The following is a 19878-nucleotide window of genomic DNA, read 5'->3' as shown; positions in this document are numbered from 1 at the left end:
GCGGGCGGCCCCCGCTGGCTGCCCCTGAACGGCTCGGCCGGCGGCGAGGGCAGCGCCGGGGGCCGCGGGAACGCCACGGGGCGCCGCGCCCGGCTCCGCAACCCCTTCTACCCGCTGACCGAGGAGTCGTACGGCGCCTACGCCGTCATGTGCCTCTCCGTGGTGATCTTCGGCATCGGCATCATGGGCAACATGGCAGTGATGTGCATCGTCTGCCACAACTACTACATGCGGAGCATCTCCAACTCTCTGCTGGCCAACCTGGCCTTCTGGGACTTCCTCATCGTCTTCTTCTGCCTGCCGCTGGTCATCTTCCAGGAACTCACCAAGAAGTGGCTTCTAGAAGACTTCTCCTGCAAAATCGTCCCGTATATCGAGGTAACGGCCGTGGGTGGGGATACATGGACCCCGAGCTCCTGTCCCCGCCGCTTCCCCGCCGCAAGCCTGAGCCGTGTGCGGGACCGGCGCTGCCCGCCGTCATTGCTGCCCGGAGACGTCCGGGTTTACCGGGTGCTCTTGCGACGGAGCGGGGCCCCTTCACGGCTCCGCAGGGACCGGAGTCGGCAGTGGCCGCACCGGGTCCAGCGGCACCGGGATTTCTGTTGCTCCAGCTGAGTGCGACCGGCGCTTCCTGACACTCGCGCGACTTCTGCCAAACTTTCCTTGTTCCCTGTGACCCTGAAAAGCAAGTGGTCCTCTCAGGATTAGATTTCAAGGTTTTTGCTTTGTTTTTTTATGGTAAAGTGAAGTTGAGTCGGGAAAGCTGATGAAGGGCTTGAGGGGATAGCTTGTAAGGAGGTGATTGTAAAAAGGACCATCCATGCGATATCTGGGCTCTTAACTTATATTTCGGTGCTCAGATCTCACGTTTATTTAGCTTTTTTATTTATTTTTTTTCCAAAGGCACCAGTTTCATTTAAACTGCAGCTTCTTGGCAGTTGTTCAGAGGCTGTCAAAGAAGCTCTCAGACAGCTGGCCACAGTCCTGCCGGCAGTGCTCAGGTTGTCCGCTTTATTTATTTACTGGAACTGAACACTGGGGCTTGCTGCTAGGGTGGTAGCCTGCAGTTCTGGCTGGCTCTCCTGTATTCCTAAAACCTTTTGTTCAACGTTATTCTGTAACTGAGAACTGAGGAAACAACTGGTGATTCTCTCGTCCAACGAACGAGCTATTAGAAAAAAACCCGAACAATCAAAAAAAGCAACCCCGTATCCCCCTCCCAAAGAACCCTCAGATACCCAACTTGTTACTAATACACAGAGTATCAGTTTCAGCAGCACGTTAGTAGACAGTAACAGAATTAACTGTCAAATGATACTACGGTATTTTTAAGAAAGTGTCAAGAAAGATGTGTGACGTGTGTAGCCATAAAATTGTCACTGCTTCTTTCATCTGTGATACAGTTTATTACTGGTGGTATTGAACAAAGGGTGGAGCTGTGCTACGCTTAGTTGAATTCTAGGCCAGTACTATACCACTACATTTGAAAAATTCAGAGTACACTTAAATGATTTGCATTTAAGAAGACATGATGCAGTAAATATGTATTTATTGAGAAACTGATAGTGCTTGAATCCTTTAAAATTTCTGATATGGATTCTGGGGCTGCTTGTTAACCAATAAAATAAGTAGTAGTGTTTTGAAAGTAACCATTTCAATTAAAATAGATAGTGTAGTTTGTGTTTCAAGGACTTTCATGTGACATTTCATGCTTCCTAGCCCTTTCTTGGTGCATCCACATACAAAATTGAAAGAATTCTTTGTAATGTTGATTCTGATTAAAAATTAGTAGTTTAAGTGATTTGCATGGCCACACTGTTCCTCAAAATTAGTTGCTTATGCTTTGCAGCTTTGGGCACTAAAGAGTTTGTCAAACTGAAAGTAGTTTAGCTGAAATGTAGTTGCTGAAGTTCTAAACTGAAATCCCGAAAAATATTCAGCTTCTGCTATACCCCATTAGAATTTAATGTTACCTTTTATTTTCACTTTAAAGTTCTATGGATGTCTAGAGTTGGTCTTATTCAAGAACTGGCACCAATCCAGTCAGGTTGAACCAGTAGCTTGATCCCTGTCTTAGGCTTAATTATTACTGGTGTCTAAAAGTAAAGCATTTTCTTTGTCCCTGAGGAAATATAATTATCTTAGATCTAAGGTATGAATATAAAGGTGTATATCCTTAGGGTTCTCTATTGCTCCCAGAATTGTATATTTTTTGTTCAGTGGTCGTTAAATATGTAAAGTATATTTCACGTATGTAAAGTATATTCATCATCCTGAGAAGAGTAAGTAAAAGGCTGGGTTTCCCTCTCTGTAAACTGTAGCAATGAATGGCAGATACTGAACACTAGTGGATCATGACTCTCCACAGTTCACCTGGAGCCTGGAGAGAAGGACAGTCCTGTAAATCAGGATTTGACCCTGCTGAGGCAGAGAAGGCAGTTAGAACAAAGGTTCACCACTTTCCAGGTGTTGTTCTAACCTCACAGGCATTACACAGTGACACTGACACCACCAGGAGCAATGCAGATGTGGAGCATGTAATGGAATCCATCCTATGAGCAGCTGCTGCTCCCTGCTGTGTCAAGGATTGGTTGCAGCAGTGCATTCATCTGACAGCTGAACAACACTGTCTTTTCCTTTGTAACTCACCTGGGCAGGCCCATCTCCTCACACAATGGGAAAGGGTGAAGTCTTCTTAGCTCCTTGAGGGGAAAGCTGTAGACAGCTATCTTCAGGAGAGGTTTCCAGACCTTCTTGGAATACAAATAGAGTCATTGTCCTGAAGATGGTCACATTTTAACCTGTTTTCCGTAAGTTTGCACACTGTTTAGTTCTTTTAAGTGTCTCTTTATTCCATGCTTTTCATCTCTTTTTTTTTTTTGCATATGCTGTTTAGAGAGCTACATATCTCACCCAGGTTTGTAGATCCAGAAATATTTCAAGCATCAAAACCCCTTATTGGCCCGAGTCTTCTGTCATACCAGCTTTTACTTTGAGAACTAGAGAATGGGATGTCTGATTATCCACACAAGTGATGCAGTGATCACAGCACAGCATTTTAACATAATTCAAGCATGCTTTGTGTTGTTTGAAGGTTTCAAGTGATCCCAGGGAAATACCTTGAGTATTCTTAGTTCAGCCTATTGTGGCCAATTGGTTTTTATTTGTACTGTTTAATGGATATTGTGCAGAATTCCAATTGTTGCCAGTGATAACACATATGCACACATGGTCTGGGGAAAATGCTTTATTATATCTTCCTGCACATTTGTATAGGTAAAGACTAGGCTTCTAGCAGTGGAATGTCTCCACAAATTTAATTTAAAGGGCAGTTTTCCCACACCTAATAAAGATCTTCTGTGACAAGTACATTAAGCAGTCATTTCAGCCACATATTTTATCACAGTACGGCCAGTTGTAACTACTAGTTTTGAATGTACTGAAAAGGAATTAAGAAGGGAATTAGAACAACTGATGCAGCTACTCTGCCTGTAAGGATGTGTGAAGATGTGCTTCTCCTCTGCAATTTTAATATTCTACTCAATTTTTTTGCCACTTTTCTGCATGATTCAGAAGTCTAGCTTTTGGCATGCATGCCTGAAGTGTTCACCTGCACACTATGTTTATTTTGTCTTTCATATACTTTTGTCAGTATTACTCAGAATCAGGAGACATGGGGTAAATGACAATACAACGACAATGACTTTGGCTAGTTCCTGCTGATGTGGAATCCTTTTGGTTTTGTTTAAAGCACACATGGTCTTTTGAACAATATAGTTCCAGTTTCCCTACTTACAGATTTATGCTGGGCCTTAATAGAAAGAAATATGAATGTAGACAAAATCTGTACTGTTACTGTGCTTCTAAACACTTTACAACTGTTTGTCACATGAAGTTGCATTGTTAATTTTTTTTATTTTAAGGCTGAAAGCCAATAATGAAGAGATTAAATAAATTGTTTAAGACCCAGAGCAACTTGCACAAGATGACAAATGGATTCTGTAAGGTAGGACTAGAAACCTCCTTTTGGGCTTTAGAAGGAAGTTTGCTTGAGTTGTTGGCATTTTGCTCTTGGAGGTTACACTAGGAGCTTTATGTGTTTGAGGGGGTCATTGGAAGCAGGCATCACATTCTATGCCAACATATTGAATCAAGCTACTTCTAGCCGAGTAAGGATTTAGAATTGAGGAATGGTCTAGCATGAGGGTTTGCAGAGGCTGATTTACCATCCTGTGCAGTCCAGCACAGAGCAGGAAGTTGCCCTGCATTCAGTGGTTGTAAACATGAGCCCCTCTGCCTTTCCCATACACCTCACAAAGAACAGAAGGACAAAGTTTGTGGTGTCCTCATCTGGACCATATCATGCATTTGGGACTGGTGTGATTCTGGAGCAGGTTGACAATAAAAGCCTTTGGAATCTGATGCCCAATTTCTGTGTGTGCTTTTGGCAGTGAATTTGTGGCATCACTCCTGTTTCTGGTGGGCAAGTTCCAGCTCAGGGAAGCTATCACAATTAGTATTCTTAGTGGAAAGCATTGATTTGGATTGAAATATGAATTACTGTCTTTCCCTGGAGCTGATCCTCCAGGGCAATTTGAGGTGAGGCTTTTTCCAATTTCTCTCTTTTACTTGACAGAGGTAAGTTAGAAGCACAGAGAAAGTGGCCATTCTCTGCCTCTTCCAAAGCTGTCAGAAGAGATCCCTATTTTAAGTTTCACTTTAGGGAAGCAAATACATTTTTTATGGGAGTTTGTAAAAGCTGTGTATTATCTGTCTTTTCTGTGTCTTTTGATGTGCAGCATTTTCTTTGTGTCTCTTCTTTGACTCTAGTCAGAGCTGTGCTCCTGAACCTCCAGTGAGTCCTCTGGGTTATAGGCAAAGACACTCAGAGATGTTTGCAGTTTCAAAGCTTCATCATGAGAGTTTTCTAGGGCAATGGCTACATGTATCTTTAACTGAGCAGAATATCTTCAGTGCTTATCACACAATGAACAATTATTTAAAACAAAAGTGTTAATATATCTCTGCCCTTTAGGTATTAATGGCATGATGATAATAGCTGCCATGTTGGTTGTTCTGTCAGTCTGTCTTTCCTCTGAAAATCCTGTCCTTAGGGTCTTCTAAGCTGTTGCTTTTGGCTAAACTTTGCCTGTGGCATTTCAGCATGGAAATGAATTTGTGTCAGAGTAGGTTTAAAATTGGGTCAGTAATATTTAAGTTACATATGTGCGGAGAGGAGAAGGCAGCATCTGTCATCCCAGCACCATTGACTCTGCTCTGAACACTGGCATGTCATTTCTCCATATGACAGCAAAAGGAGGAAGAAGCAGATTTCTAGCAGTAGTTCCATATTGTTAATATTAAGGATTAGTGCAGGAGTCCCTTGTGTAGTGTGATGAGAACTTGATCGCCAGAGGAGAATGACATTTGTTTCTTAAAAAACAAAAAAGAAAAAAAATTAAATTTACCTATATGGTAGCATGCTAGATTGCAAACAGGAAAATGAACAAACATTAAATCCTTTTGTGTTTTGTGATATTTCCAACCCCTTGGATAAGCATGTGGTGTACTAATGAGTGTTTCCAGTGCCCTGGTAGTCTGTTGGCTTTCACTTCCAGCAGAACTCAAGAGCGGCGCATGGAAGTAGACTGATTCTGAGCAGTATATCTTGGGATATACAGAAGAATAAATATCACATGAAGCACGTGTGCTCTGTGTCTCCTTGATGTGAATGTTGATAGTACTACAAAGGAAACAGCAGTATTGTACCTGTTATTCCATGTGTGTAGGACCATCTCCATGGTAGTAGATTTCAGAATTACCATCTTGTCTTTTAGACAAGTGATGTAGATTTTTATTTGGGATGCCTAAGGTAATTGCTAATGTCAGAGTGGTACCCTGGCCCCAGATCTTCTTAGCCAGTGAATTATTCTTGCCACATCACAGTAGTGTTTTCACTGAGTGACTCTTTTCTATTTTAATGCATAAAGCCGTTAATGTTTAGTAGCACTTCTTGTAAGAAATACAGAGATATTTATTTATTTTTGTTCTTTCATAATAATGACTGTTTTTCTTAGGTTTGTTTTGGGTTGGTTTTTGGGGGGGGGGTTGGTTTTTTGGGGGGGGGGAGTGGAGTGGGGCTTTTTAATTAAAGGAACAGAATCTAGATAAATATTACATAATTGTTTGCAATGGGGTGATCTTTTATTTTGCAGTAGACTGGTCTTATTACTGGGCTCTGTACTGTAAGTGTAGAGTAGTGCAAAAAAAAAGTATTGCAATCTGTGCTAACTTTATTTATTTATCTTAGGCAAAACTTATAAATCTACAGGAGCCACCCTGGTATGTTGCATTAGCATACTGAAAAGCTATGAAGTTTGATGTGCATGTAGAACAGCCATAAGAAAATTATAAACTATAATGGCTTGAGGAAAAAATTAGTTACTTATATGCTACAACAGGAATGGATATAAAGAGTCATATATAGAGGGTGTCACTGGTAGCTCAGAGGTGGCTTAGATAGTAGTCATCAACCTCTTCTGTAGTTCAGCTTTCCCATTACAATGGGAAAATGTTTTGAATACCCATCTTGTGTTGTAACGAAGGAAGAGTGCCATGTAGTTTTGAGAAACTCTTTGCTATCAACATAAAATATATTGTCTTAGAAAATTCAGCTTCAGCTGGTAGAAGAATCCACTTCTTATAGCACCTTTATTTTATCTTGTTCAGTATTAACTTAGTCAACATTGTTTCCACTCACTTCTCCATCAGAATGGTCACTCTCATTTCCAGCCTGGAGTTGCTCTTAGCTAGTTGATTTCCATTCTGTTACATTCACTGTCCTTTGACTTAAGTCTCAAAATAGATTTCTTTGTAGATAGCAGTAATATCACTTCTTGCTCTTTGTCTTACTGGATGGAGTGACCCAACCTCTCTTTTATATTCACTTACAGCATTTGGTCTTCGTTGATCTTTTCACCCAAGTCCCCTTTTCTGATTTTGTTTCTGGTTTTCATTACTGTTGACTAGAAATTAGTGGGAGAAAATTCAGTCTTATTTCCACAGCCATAACTCAGTGTAATACATCTATACTTCTCTGCTGGTCAGCCAGAGGCTCTGCTCCGGGAGGCCAGGGCCAAGAGCTGTGGGACCACAGCCAGGAGAAGAAGTAGGGCAGGCCAGGAAAGGCCTGGGAACATTTTGGTAATTGTTAGTTTGTGAAAGAGGAACTAATATGTTGGAAGGATGGACAGGAGAACTGATGCAATTATGCTGAGCATTTCATGAGTTTGCTGTTGTTCTCTGTGGCCTCAGTTCCCCAAATCAGTTTTGACACAGTTGACTAATAGCTGGTGAGCTAATGATCAAAGGCTTATGCAGTGTCTTGAAGGGGCATCACAATGCCCACTCACCGTGTCAGTGCTTTTTAAAGAGCAACAGTATTTAAAGAGACTCTTTTGTAACAATGTCTTCCTCTGTGGGTGTATGCTGTAGCTGGTAATCCCTTCAACAGCAGCTCTCTGCCCAATGGTGTGGGTATCTTCTCAAAGCAGGAGTTCCTTCACCACTTCTTCAAAGCAGATTGATGGTCATTCAGTTAGAAATTTGGGGACTTTTCTGATTTTGTGTAGTAAGAGAAAGTTGTAAAATTCTGACTGTCTAGAGACTGCAGGAGAATCTTCAGAGGGACCATATGGAAATAAACCACATAACTAAATGATGATCAAAAACTACTGAGCCTGAGCTGCCCTTACCTTGCCTCATTTCTTGCCAGGTTGGTGGAATTAAGACTGTGACAGCATATCAGACACTCAGCTGTTACAAGAAGAGCAGCCTTGCACCACTTTTTGTTAATTTGTGCTTTACCTTCCCCCTGTCAAATTAATGATCTTAAGTCTGTAGTTATTTCAAGGCCATATAGCATGATAAAAGAAAACTTCTCTGAATTCTTTCACACTTTCAGCTTAACTCTTAGTATGACTGGTACGAAGAAGCACACCTAAACGGAAATTGTGTGAACATGCAGAATGCATGTCTCAGTTCTCACCCATGTAGGTTTTGAGCAGCACCCATTGATTTTGCTGGCTAGTGCTCATAGTCTGCTGTGTGGGGTAAGTAATCCGACCCTGGAATTGCTCTACTGCATTTAAGCAAGTCGGCTGGAGTGAATCCATGATCATCTGCTTGAGTGTTCTTGTTTGTTTTTTGCAAGCTTTTCCAACACATCACTAACTCTGCTAACCTACAGAAAATAAGAAACTGTTGCCTGTTTCCGGGAGACACTGTCTTTGTTTAGCACGTTTCATCAGTAAATCCACAGGAGGGTTTTCAAAGCCGCCTTCCAGTATTCTTAGTTGTTTCCTCTTGCTCTATTTCCCTGTTTTAAGCCTCCAAGTTGTTGGTCAATTAATGTGACAGGAACCCCGTAGGTTATGTTTGTTCATGGCAGACATGTCTTCTTTCATTAGTCCAGCCCTAACAGCTGCAGAGTTTCAGTGTCTCGCCACTAAATGAACTGAAATGCTGAAGCAAAACAAGTGTGTGTATTGTGGTGGGGGGAGACTCACATAAGAGCTGAAAGGGAAAATCTTAATGTACAAAAGATCAGGTTTTCTTCTGTTCTGCTGATTTTTATTTCAATCCCTATTAATTTCCAAATCTCAGTTATTTCCCTGTCTCTTATAATTGTATCGAGCTGAGTCCTGACCCTTTTGTTATTCATGTTGCATGTTAAGGCTAAAGGTTTTGCTGCCACTAAGAAATTTGAAGACTGCACACACATTTAAATGTTTTGGAAACAAAGTCACTAATCTTGAATTAAAAAATCTGACTCTCAGCTGTGATACAGGAATATCGTATTTCATTAGTGAAGTTTATCACTGTTCATTAAGATTTCCCTGTAATGATTTTTCTTTAAATTTATTTTTTCCTTAATTGTTTTTATTTTTTGCTGTATTTACCAAACTTTCTTTGTCAGACAATTTAACTTCCAAATCAATATGTTTGCCTATTAAAAATGTTTACAGTACTGCCTTGTCATTAATAAATATTTCTGCAAGTTAATTAGTAAGAGATTGCATCTTACTTATTGCATCTTTTAGGAAGCTGCTTCAAAGAATTCTCCAACCAAGCCAACATCTTACAGTTCTAAGCCCAAGTGCCTAATATTTTTGAGTAATAGTCAGTTTTAGCAATCTGATATGGCCATTAAATACTGAAGGCTGAAATTAATGATACATTTATAAAATTGTGCTACATATCTTTGCAGAACTTTTTTCAGAGATGCATAAACACTATTATTTCCATATTATGGTGGAAATCAGAAAGTGTTTCTTAAAATCTGTCTATATGAAATTTAAATATAGCATTGCACATCAAATTTTGATAAGCAAAATTATAGTGAACTGCCTAATATTACTTTAGATTTCCCAGTTAATTGCACAGATATGGTTCGTTCATGATAAAAGTTAGCATTCTTTACATTTATTTGGAATATTATTTAACTTAGTTTTTTTTCTTCTGCATCAACATATTTTCAGCATAACATAAGTATTCAAACCCAAGAAAATAAGTGAATTAAAATTCAACAGGGCACTTAATCTTTCTCCAATTGAAGTTAATGGGCGTCCTGCTTTAAATTTGAACTGAAGTTGAATTTATTGTTAATAGAATTAGGCCAAAATGTATATAGTGTTCTTGGAAATTTCTTCTTGGAAATTGAATTATAAACAGGATAAAATGATAGGAAATGATGTTTCATGACAGCACAAGATTTCTGTTCATGCACAGAATAATGATTATTAAAGCTAGAGAATGTAAGCATTGCTCTGTACTTGTTCCTCACAGTATATAATTGACAGCTCTGTCTGATCCATCTTTAAATCATTTAAAGAATGAAACTTCTTCCATTTCTCCTGGCCTACAGTACCCTCTTCCACAGAATGTTTCCTATGAAATTAAGTCTGGGTCTTCCTTGAATTTTTTCTAGATGGAATATTGACTATAGGTTATATAGAGCCTAACTACTATAGTGAAGGTTAATTTTGTACAGGCTCTGGAAGTCTGAGGATTTCAAATACAATTTCTTTGAATTCATGGTAGGGGATGACTTTATGTGCCTACATCCGATCAAAATTTCACTTAAAAGTCTAAGTCCGCAAAAGTAGTTGTTGGATCCTACTTAGTTCAGTAGGTGCCTAATCCTCAGGGTTTCTGAGTTTTGTAGATATGGAAGGTTTGATGTTTTGATCCCCTGCATGCATGACGAACTTGTACTGTGGTCATTAGTTTGTACTTCTGCTGAAGGAAGCCTCTCCTATCTCTCCCCTTTTGATTTAAAATTCCAAGCCCTGTGGTGGAACCAATCTTTCTGAAAAACACCCCGTAGAAAAAAAGTGAGGGAGGGAACAGTTTAGTTTAAAATTTTAGTCAATTCCTCTGTATTTTTTTTCCACTCAGTGTTGCACAGATGCTTGCTTGGATCTCCAGGAGAGGTTGACACCAAGCTGGAATAAGAATTTGTAGGCGAAAATATAGAAGCATGTACTCTTTTTGGAATGCATGCTGGATGATAGCTCAGCAGAGGAAGCTAAGTTCTGTCTGTGATGCTTCTTTTGATGGTGCTCAGCACCATGGCGTTCAACTGCTTCTCTTCCCCTCCGCCCCTTTTTTCTCATTTTGTTTTCCCTTTTCTCTACTATGGTTTTTTTTTCCTCCCCCAGACAGCACCTGTATTAACCTGTTTCCTTTCCTCCTTCTCAGGTGGCCTCTCTGGGAGTCACCACATTCACACTGTGCGCTCTCTGCATTGACCGGTTTCGTGCGGCCACCAACGTGCAGATGTATTACGAGATGATCGAGAACTGCACCTCGACGACGGCCAAGCTGGCGGTCATCTGGGTGGGCGCCCTGCTGCTGGCGCTGCCCGAGGTGGTGCTGCGCCAGCTGGCCAGGGAGGAGCCCGAGTACAGCGGCAGCCCCCCCGGCGAGCGCTGCGTGGTGAAGATCTCCACGGCACTGCCCGACACCATCTACGTGCTGGCTCTCACTTACGATGGGGCACGGCTCTGGTGGTACTTTGGCTGCTATTTTTGTTTGCCTACCCTGTTCACTATTACCTGCTCCCTGGTGACAGCGAGGAAAATCAGGAGGGCAGAAAAAGCCTGCACAAGGGGGAACAAGCGACAAATTCAGCTAGAAAGTCAGATGAATTGCACGGTGGTGGCTTTGACCATTTTATATGGATTTTGCATCATTCCTGAAAACATTTGCAACATTGTGACTGCCTACATGTCCACAGGGGTCTCTCGACAGACTATGGATCTCCTCCATCTCATTAGTCAGTTCCTTTTGTTCTTTAAGTCCTGTGTTACCCCAGTTCTCCTGTTCTGTCTCTGTAAACCTTTCAGCCGGGCCTTTATGGAGTGTTGCTGTTGCTGCTGTGATGAGTGCATCCAGAAGTCTTCCACAGTGACGAGTGATGACAATGACAATGAGTACACCACAGAACTGGAGCTCTCCCCATTCAGTACCATCCGTCGCGAAATGTCGACTTTTGCCTCCGTGGGGACTCACTGTTAATTGACCTTAGGACTTTATTTCCTGTACCTTTCTCCTTTTTCTTTTTTTTACTTCATATTTTTCTTCTTGAAGCAAAATGCAGGAAAAAAAAATACTGCTAAAAACTACTTTTGAAACCAATCTGTATTAACAGTCATGCTTTGGAAAATAATTTGTTGGGTTACTAAAAAGAGAGAAAGGGAGAGAAGGAGAACCAGCACTCAATTTTAAATGATGAGATTTTGTATGGTGCTAGGATTTCATTGGTTGGGGAGGAGGATCCATATCAATCCACTTCTTAAAATTCTTTAGTATTTTTTTTGATAATCACTGTAAAATGATTATATAGACATTGTGGGCTTTGCAAGGTGTTTCATGTAAAAGATGTGGTGGAAAGTATTTGAAAGTAGTTTTAATCCAATTACTGTACACTATTTTGAGAGGACTTGGGCTTCAGAAAATTTATAAAGTAGCATAAAAATAAATGAGGTTTTATTCTTTAACTTGATTGTCAATCTGCATTTAACAAAGACATCTATGAGTAGTATTAAATTCCTTTAATAAGTAAAAAAATCTTTGCATATAATAATTTAGGTGGCCATATTTAATTAACATTTGGGTACTTACACTTGAAGGATATAATTACAGTGTTTAAGGAAGATGGTTATAATGGTATTAGGTTTGTAGGAATGGGCTTTTTTAATGTTATATTTTGAAGGTTCAACGTGCCTCATTGAAAATTTTCTTCTTAACCTGCAGGTATACAAAATCTTCTGTTATTTTATACTTCTTACAAAGAAACACTCATTATCACTGAATTTTGTCTTGTGTGGTTTCAAAATCAAGATTCTTTCCAGAATTAGTTTTACATTGAGTTTATGTTCTCAGTCTCTGTATATATAGCTCCTACTGGCTTCAGTGAGAGTCTTACTGCAGAGAAAGGCATTTTTTTGCCAGAGGGTTGCTGACAATAAATGTGAGGGACTGAAACATGTGGAGAGTGAATTCCTTCTCTTTTAAAAGGTAAAAACACACTTGGACACTTGGGGCTTGACCCAGAGCCCGTGGCAGTCAATGGAAAGGTTTCCATCAATTTCAGAGAGCTTTGAATCAGACTGGCATCTCTTGTTTATTCTGGGATATGTATCATGAATATTAATCACAGGGGCTCTGTATACTGATTCAGAATCATGCTGCTCTCACAGAGACTGCTATTCACTAGCAGCTCACAGCTCTGAAGCTGGTTTTGAGAGCCACAGTGTGTTTTGCTGATGGCTTCTTGCTGTCCGTAGAGTTGTTAAAACGAGGGTAATGTCAACACTGGCAGCAACAGTGTGATACAGTAAAATCTAAAGTTGTTATAAGCAAGCCAGGTTGGAGACTGGGAAGTGCCTATCCTTATCAGCAGAGCTTATTTCCCCACTCTTGGCTGAAGTAGACATTCTGTTCTTGGCAGGCCAGCTGGCTCATATTTACACTGGGCAGCAGGCTGAAGGGTAGACATGCTGAGGAGCTGAATTTTTTATAGATAGCTTGTATTTTAATACTAATTAAATAAATAATGCAGCTGTATTGAGCAGAAGGAAAATCTCATGCATTCCTGCTTTGAAATTAGCAGTGAATGTAACTGATGTAGTCTTACCTTTGTCATGATACCTGCCTCTATTTATGTTAAAGAACTTGCTGTAACTTCTGGAAAGGACTCTATTTTTTGTTTGTAGATTCCAGACTTAGTATGTCTAATCTTGGTATCTGCTGGGGCAAGCAGTATTTCTTCTTTTTCTTTACCATTTTAACCTATGATAATTTCAACTGAAAAAAACAGTTGCAATTAATTAATATGCATATGAATCCAAACATATATGCACTTGAGTTCTTTTTCTGACTTTTGAGTCAGATATTGGGCCCTAGCAAGGCAGTCTACTTTAGCCACAGGCATTTGTTTCTGCTTAGAACTTGAGAAATTACCCTAAGTTTTAAAAATCCTATTTAATATGTTCAATCACTTCTGAAGATGGGAACTATCCCTTCCTTATAAAACCTTTCATTGGCTTGACTTTGCTTGATTACATTCAATATAGTATGAAAGGGATTAAAGAGAAAGGATGAAAACAAAATCTTCCTCACTTTGGTGCCTGTGTTTCCTCAAATACATATTCCCATCTCTGCATTTTGATTTTTTACTATTCTTTTTTACGTGCCAATATTTATAAAGAATGGGATTAAAACTCCCTTTTTGTTCTTTGCTGAGAGAATTGTTTTCTTCGGCTGCCTTTTCTGTTACAGCAGGGGCTCAAGGATCTTGGAAAAGAATAGCAGGATGGGAGGAAGCACTTCAAAAGAAACAAATGAAAGAAATAGAGAATTTACTTGGGAATTTTAAGTTATCACATTTTGCTATTTTAGGTGCAAGTTTGCACCAGGACACAAAATGTCCCCATGGCTTTGGCTATAAGGTGCTTCCAGGTTTCCACTCGACAATGGGCATGTGTCAGCTCTGCTAAATACTGTTGCTGGCTCCCAGGTTACATATTCTGTGTCCCAGAGAGGTGCAGTTTGCTTCTCCATGTAAACATTTCCACAATATGTGTATGGTAGTCCTGGAAAAAAAAACAAACAAACCAAGCCAAACAAAAATACCCAGCAAAACCAAACCAATAAAAAACCCAATAGCAACAACAAACCCACACCCAGCAAAAAAAACCACCCCCACATAAAAGATGTAGTAAGTCATTGAAGAAGATAGGATTTGAAGATCTAATGCTGTGTTTGTAAATACATCTTCCTACTTCTGTGGCAGAGCATTCTCCAGCCTTGTATTCAATGGGGCTTCTTTGTACCCTGTGTAACCTTGCCTTTGCTGCTGCTGAAAGAGCATTTTTCACAGCTATTTCTCTGCCTTGCCATGGATAACTGTAGCAATTTGACATGCAAGACACCCTTTTATTCTAATTTGTTCTTTAAATTGGGTAAATTAATACCACATTGGCAGATTTGTATTGTCACAGCGATTCAAGTGTCATGATAAATGATTCCTTATGTTAAAGATGCCGTACTGCCCTGCATTTCTTCCAGCTTTTGGGATTGATGCTCTGAACTCTTGAAATTTTCTTGTGTTTGCTTTTCTTACTTTCTTTAATATTCTTAGAAGCTGCTTCTGTCTGTTTTGAATCCAGTTCTGTCAAACATTTGTCTGTTAACAAGAGGGCATTTGGTGACTGAAGATTTGCTTATTGCAAAGATTTAATTTTTTTATCTAAACTAGAGAAACTTGCAGAGCATGGTGATCAACATAGAAGAGTGATGGAATGGAAAAATCAGATTGTAAGGTAGGAAGACCTTATACCTCTCAGGTACATAAGCCTTTAATATGTTAGCACTAATTGTCCCAGCCCTGGTCCCATTGAGAAATTATAAACAATGAAACTCTAGTATGTATTTCAGTATCTCCAATGAAAACATTTCTTGACCTGTATCAAAATATAATTGTGTAGGCCGAAGTACAAATGGTAAATTATTGAGAAATCTCTTATTTTACCACTTCCAAGATAAATTCCTACATTCAACCTTAAATAAATCCTGCCCTTAAATGACATCTGTGACTTGCTCAGCTCCTGTTCTGTCATTGAGACTGTGACGTAAGCTTCCACAGCTGCTGCTCCAGCAGCTCTGGGAATGGCTCCTAAAGACACTGCAGATGTTTCCAAGCGTGTCCTACATCTCTTCATTAGGCTTGTCTCAGTTTGAGACAAGTTTAGGGGGAAATGTCCTGGAAGGAACATCTCCTCTACAGAAGGCAGGTTTCAGGACTCCCTCCCCCCACCAATATGAAAGGAATTTCTTGGAGGAAAGTGAAAAAAACTATTTAACAAACAAAGTACCAGCAGGGCACAGGAAAAATGAGTAACTGTTAAAATATTAACCTCCTCGATGCAGAGAAAGCTGGTGGATTCTGAGTTCTTTTCTGTAGCTGGCTCTGATGCCTTTTCCTGGTCTTAAAATCAAGAGTCAAACACAGTCAGAAGGGGAAAAGGGATTTTACCTTGGTATTTATTTTAAGGATCCTTAGGTGCACATGTCCAGATCAAATGCACCAAAATGCAGCCCGCCAAAAAATGCCCGCCCCAAAAGATCGGGTAAAACGTTATAGGTTTTACTAATTAGCATATCTATCAAAGGTTCCCCAATAGAGGCTCGAGTGAGCCCCTCTCCCCAAGGAACCTTCTCCTGGATGGTTCTATCTTGGTTTACAGAATGTGTTCTGGAGAGGACCTTGGGGTCTGGGGCACACTGATCCCTAACTATGAAGCTTCTAAAACGTTTAGTCTCTTAGCTTGACAAACAAGTCCAGGAATGTAGGGAAAAAGCACTAGGAATACAGAAGTTGTAAAAAAGGTATAACAGGGGTACAAAAGAAAAGGCAAAAAATCTTCATGGCATCAGCTCAGTCCCTTCCAAGGCCCGAGGCTGGGATGCGGTGTCCCTGCAGCCTCCCTGCTGGTTCACGGGGTCCGATGATCTGGTTCTGGAATCACAGCTAGGCCAAACAGTTCCAGAAGAGGAAGAAGCAGCAACCGGAGGATTTCGGTATGCTGGTATGGGAAAATTTCTTGCCTCAGCTAACAGGCTGGCTAAAAGCAGGAAGGTGCTCCCTCGGCTCTGCAACAGTGAGAGCATGAGGGAAGTGAGAGCATGGGGGAGCGTCTGTGAGTCCTTGAGCACAAACCATGCTGAGGAATTTTCCCGGCTCCCCACCACTCTTCCCTCGGACCCAGCTTAAAACTGCGGGACCCATTTCTGGGCAATAAGCAGACAATAGGGGAATGCAGTATTATCATAAAATCACCCCAAGACAAGGCTCCATGGTGAGACTGTCCTATTGTGCTCCTGGCACTCAGAAGCAAAGTAGATTCTATGAAACATGAATTGCTACTGAAATTCTGAGTAGCTTATCCAAATTCATTAAACAACAAGAGTATTCAAAATCTCTCCTAGTATCTTTGAGCCATTGTCTCAGACACAGTGTAAATACATGCAGCTTGCCCTGTGGGTGCCTAACTGCTGTTGATGCACTCAGATACACCGCTGAGCTGCTTCTGGGCTTTTTTTGCCAGTTGGCATTAAAAGAACTCCAAAACCACTTAAATCATCCCCTTGCTATTGTGCTGGAACTAACACTGAAGGCAAAACCTGCTGAAATTAGTCTGTCTCCTTAGCTGGGCTCTGTCTTGTCTGTGCATGGAGAGCACATCTAAGGTCACAGGCTGTAAGTGGATACAGGCTTAGCATAGTAGCATCAGCATGTAAAAGTTTGTGCATGTTCTAATGAATCAAAAATTTAGGGTTCTGTTATTTCTAGGATGGAAGAGCAAGATTCAAAACTCTGTTCTGCTTGATTTATAGGTGACACTTGAAATTTTGTTGTTCAACATGCCATCAGAAAAGCATAACTGCTGTAGTAATAGACCCACTGGTGATATTACAGAGGGGAGAACCTGTGAGAAGTAAACTGCCTGCAGAAAGCTGACTCACCTTAGTTCCATAAGAACTAATAGTTTGCCCAAAGGCAAACTATTTTTCAAAGGCAAACCATTTGCAAAGGCAAACAGGGACCTTGAAGTGGATCTGCTATGTCATGACTTCCTATGTCTGCACGCTGAAATGATCCTTCTTTCCTCATATCACTGAAAAATGTCATTAGGAGGAGTTATAACTTTTTTCCTTCTTTCTTTTTCTATGAAAAGCTCAGCCAAAGTCAATGTGAGCAGATTATATGAATCATTAAAACGTAATGGTATCCTACATACTTAATGGTATGCACTGTCTCAGTCTTCAGGAACTGTATTTTTTCACCACTGTTTTGTATTTGATTGAGTCATTTAACACCTATCCTTGGCAGATGTCAAATTTTCAAAAGCTGGATATGTTTTGTAATGTACAAGAAACAATGAAAAAGACACAGACTGAGATACTCCAGGACACTCAGTCATCTCTGCTACAGAACCACTGACTCATGTTGAGAGCTAAAGGTTCACCAGTCAGGAGAGCCATGTTTAATCATGCTCTGCATTTAACCCCTGAAATCCAGGCTGCTTGCTTTCCATATTAAACAATTAGGCCGGTTCAGTTTTTGGATTTCAGGCAGTAAAAGCTGTGACAAAAACTCCCTGGAATTTTCAAAATGACGACACAGAAAGCCAGTGCTCTGTTTCTACTGGTGACACTTTCCCTGTGTAGTGTTACCTGGAGTGCCAGGATCCGTATGCCTGGATGTCCCAGCTTCTTTCAAGGAAGAGGTCAAAGATTTCTGTCCTTGTGCACTGTGTTGTGCATCACAGCTCCTTACTAGAGAAAAGTAGAAGATATCCTGACTAAAATGTTTGTGGGGTTTTTCTCCAAGTAGAAATCAGGCCTGTCAGAGTTACAAGATTCTCAGTTTAGGTATTTAATGTAAGTGCTGGTGGCAGTATTGTTACTTAAGGTAGTAGGTAATTTTAGCTAAAGGAAAGTTTTCTTTATATATATATAGATAGATATAGAATCCTTTATGTTTTATTCTTGCAAAAATTCCACGAGCACTCATTGTTTCATCTAGTTAGAGAAATTCCATCATTACCTTACATCAGACATCTTCATTTGTATCCACAGTGAATTAAGCCTGTTGTTCTTTGAGAAAGGAAACCTAAATACTCAGTTAGGAATATGGCCATGACTAACTTGATCTTGAAGAGAGAAGAGTTTAATAAACTTTGCAGGCTGGGATGGTAACATAATTTTTAAAAAAATAATTATGGTTTTACCAGCCTAAACCTTTTAAGAGATGGGAGATATATACAGTTCAACAATAGCTTGTGGTTGAATTTCATAATTGTCACTAGGGACTCCAGAATACATACAATCTGGAATAAAATGATCTAATAGTAGCTGGATGTGCATGTGATAGTCCCTACTGAAGGCAATAAAAATATTTAAGTAAACAAAAAATTTTAGCCTCTTAGCTATTATACCAGAGAACTAATTCACCTCTAAAATGTGCTTCCAATTTGATTTAATATACACCTGTGTGCTAGATGAATTTATTTAGTGTTTTTAGTGTTGTATAGGGAACAAAAAATCTTAAGAAAGGAGGTATCCTACCTGTAATTGTAGCCAGAAGCTATACTTCACATTTTTTTTTAATTCTTTCCTTTGTCTATTTTGAAGCAATTTCTACTGACTGTTCTTATCAGTCCTTTCATTTGCTAACTCTCCCCTGGGCAAAGGAAAATCCTTTTGTTTTTCTGATGATCAATTCTTTTAAATTGAACATGTAAGTAAGTCTTATTCATTTCGCACAATCCATCCACTGGAAGACTTAACAGTGAACAGTCCTTCTCCCTGTGGAAAGTATTTACAAATAAGGAAGCTGCAGTCTATCTTTCTCTAACTTAGCAGAAATAAAAATATCTCATCAGTCTGTACAAGACCTGTGGCCAGAATATCCACACCACCGCAAGTTTTTCTGACTTAAAACTGGCTTACCTACCTGCAAATCAGAAGGTACAGCAGAAAACAATGGTGTCTCCTTGCTGAAATATGGGAGGTTTCTACAAGAAACTGGCTCAGGTATCTTTGTTTGATGTGGTGATTCTCTGCGGAGTCTCTTTTTTATCTATAAAAAATCCTCTTGTAGATTGTTAGATGCCTGTGTGACCTCTGAGTAAGCTATTTCTCATTTAGGGCTTCCTTTAACAGGCATCATTCATGAGCCTCAAGTTAAGGCTTGTATGATTAAGCTGGGGGTTGACATCAGTTGTTGACCTGTCTATGATACAAGACATGCCTGTGTGCGGACAGCACTGTTGGAAGCTGCATCTGGAAGGTGAAAGGACAGGGATCCCCCATGGGCAATGCTGTGCGTCTGCATCCAGCCTCCTGGTAGTCCATGACAATTCTGTAACAAGGCTCTTGAAAGCTGGGACTAGTTTTGAGAGGTTTGCATAGCACTGCTTTTGAAAAGCTTTATGGGTAGCCAGTCTCTTAAACTATTAACTCCTCTTTAAGGCATCCTTGTTTCATATGGAGGAAGATTTACCTTTGGCTTTTGACAATAGAAGAGGAAGAAGAAAGAAGGTGTAAGAAAAGGACAGAATTCTGCTCAGCTGTGGATAAGCTTGACTTCTGTCTTTGGGGATAGAATTCTGTAATTATAATGGTTTCTTAGTTTCCCAAGGTTAAAGCAGATTGGACGCTGGATCCTCCACTCTGAAACAGACCTCCCACTGCTGCTGAGGATGGAGCCAGTGACCTGGGTATAACAAAGACCCCTGAGAGAACACC

At 40.2% G+C, this 19878-nt stretch overlaps 1 protein-coding gene across 1 annotated transcript; it reads left to right on the top strand.

Annotated features, from left to right (window-relative positions):
- Positions 1-12549, top strand: GPR37 (G protein-coupled receptor 37; the record flags this gene model as incomplete). Its single annotated transcript, XM_042017572.1, has 2 exons — positions 1-378; positions 10762-12549. Coding segments are annotated over 2 exons (1197 nt in total), but the record flags the coding sequence as incomplete, so codon positions are not given.
- Between the last annotated feature and the right edge of the window lie 7329 nt (positions 12550-19878).

This window comes from Corvus kubaryi, unplaced genomic scaffold, assembly GCF_017639235.1.
Source record: "Corvus kubaryi isolate FWS band 111438036 unplaced genomic scaffold, C.kubaryi_AGA036_p1.0 137, whole genome shotgun sequence".
Lineage (NCBI taxonomy): Eukaryota > Metazoa > Chordata > Aves > Passeriformes > Corvidae > Corvus > Corvus kubaryi.
Note: the sequence above shows the minus strand (reverse complement) of the source record. Positions and strands in the feature narration are given on the sequence as shown.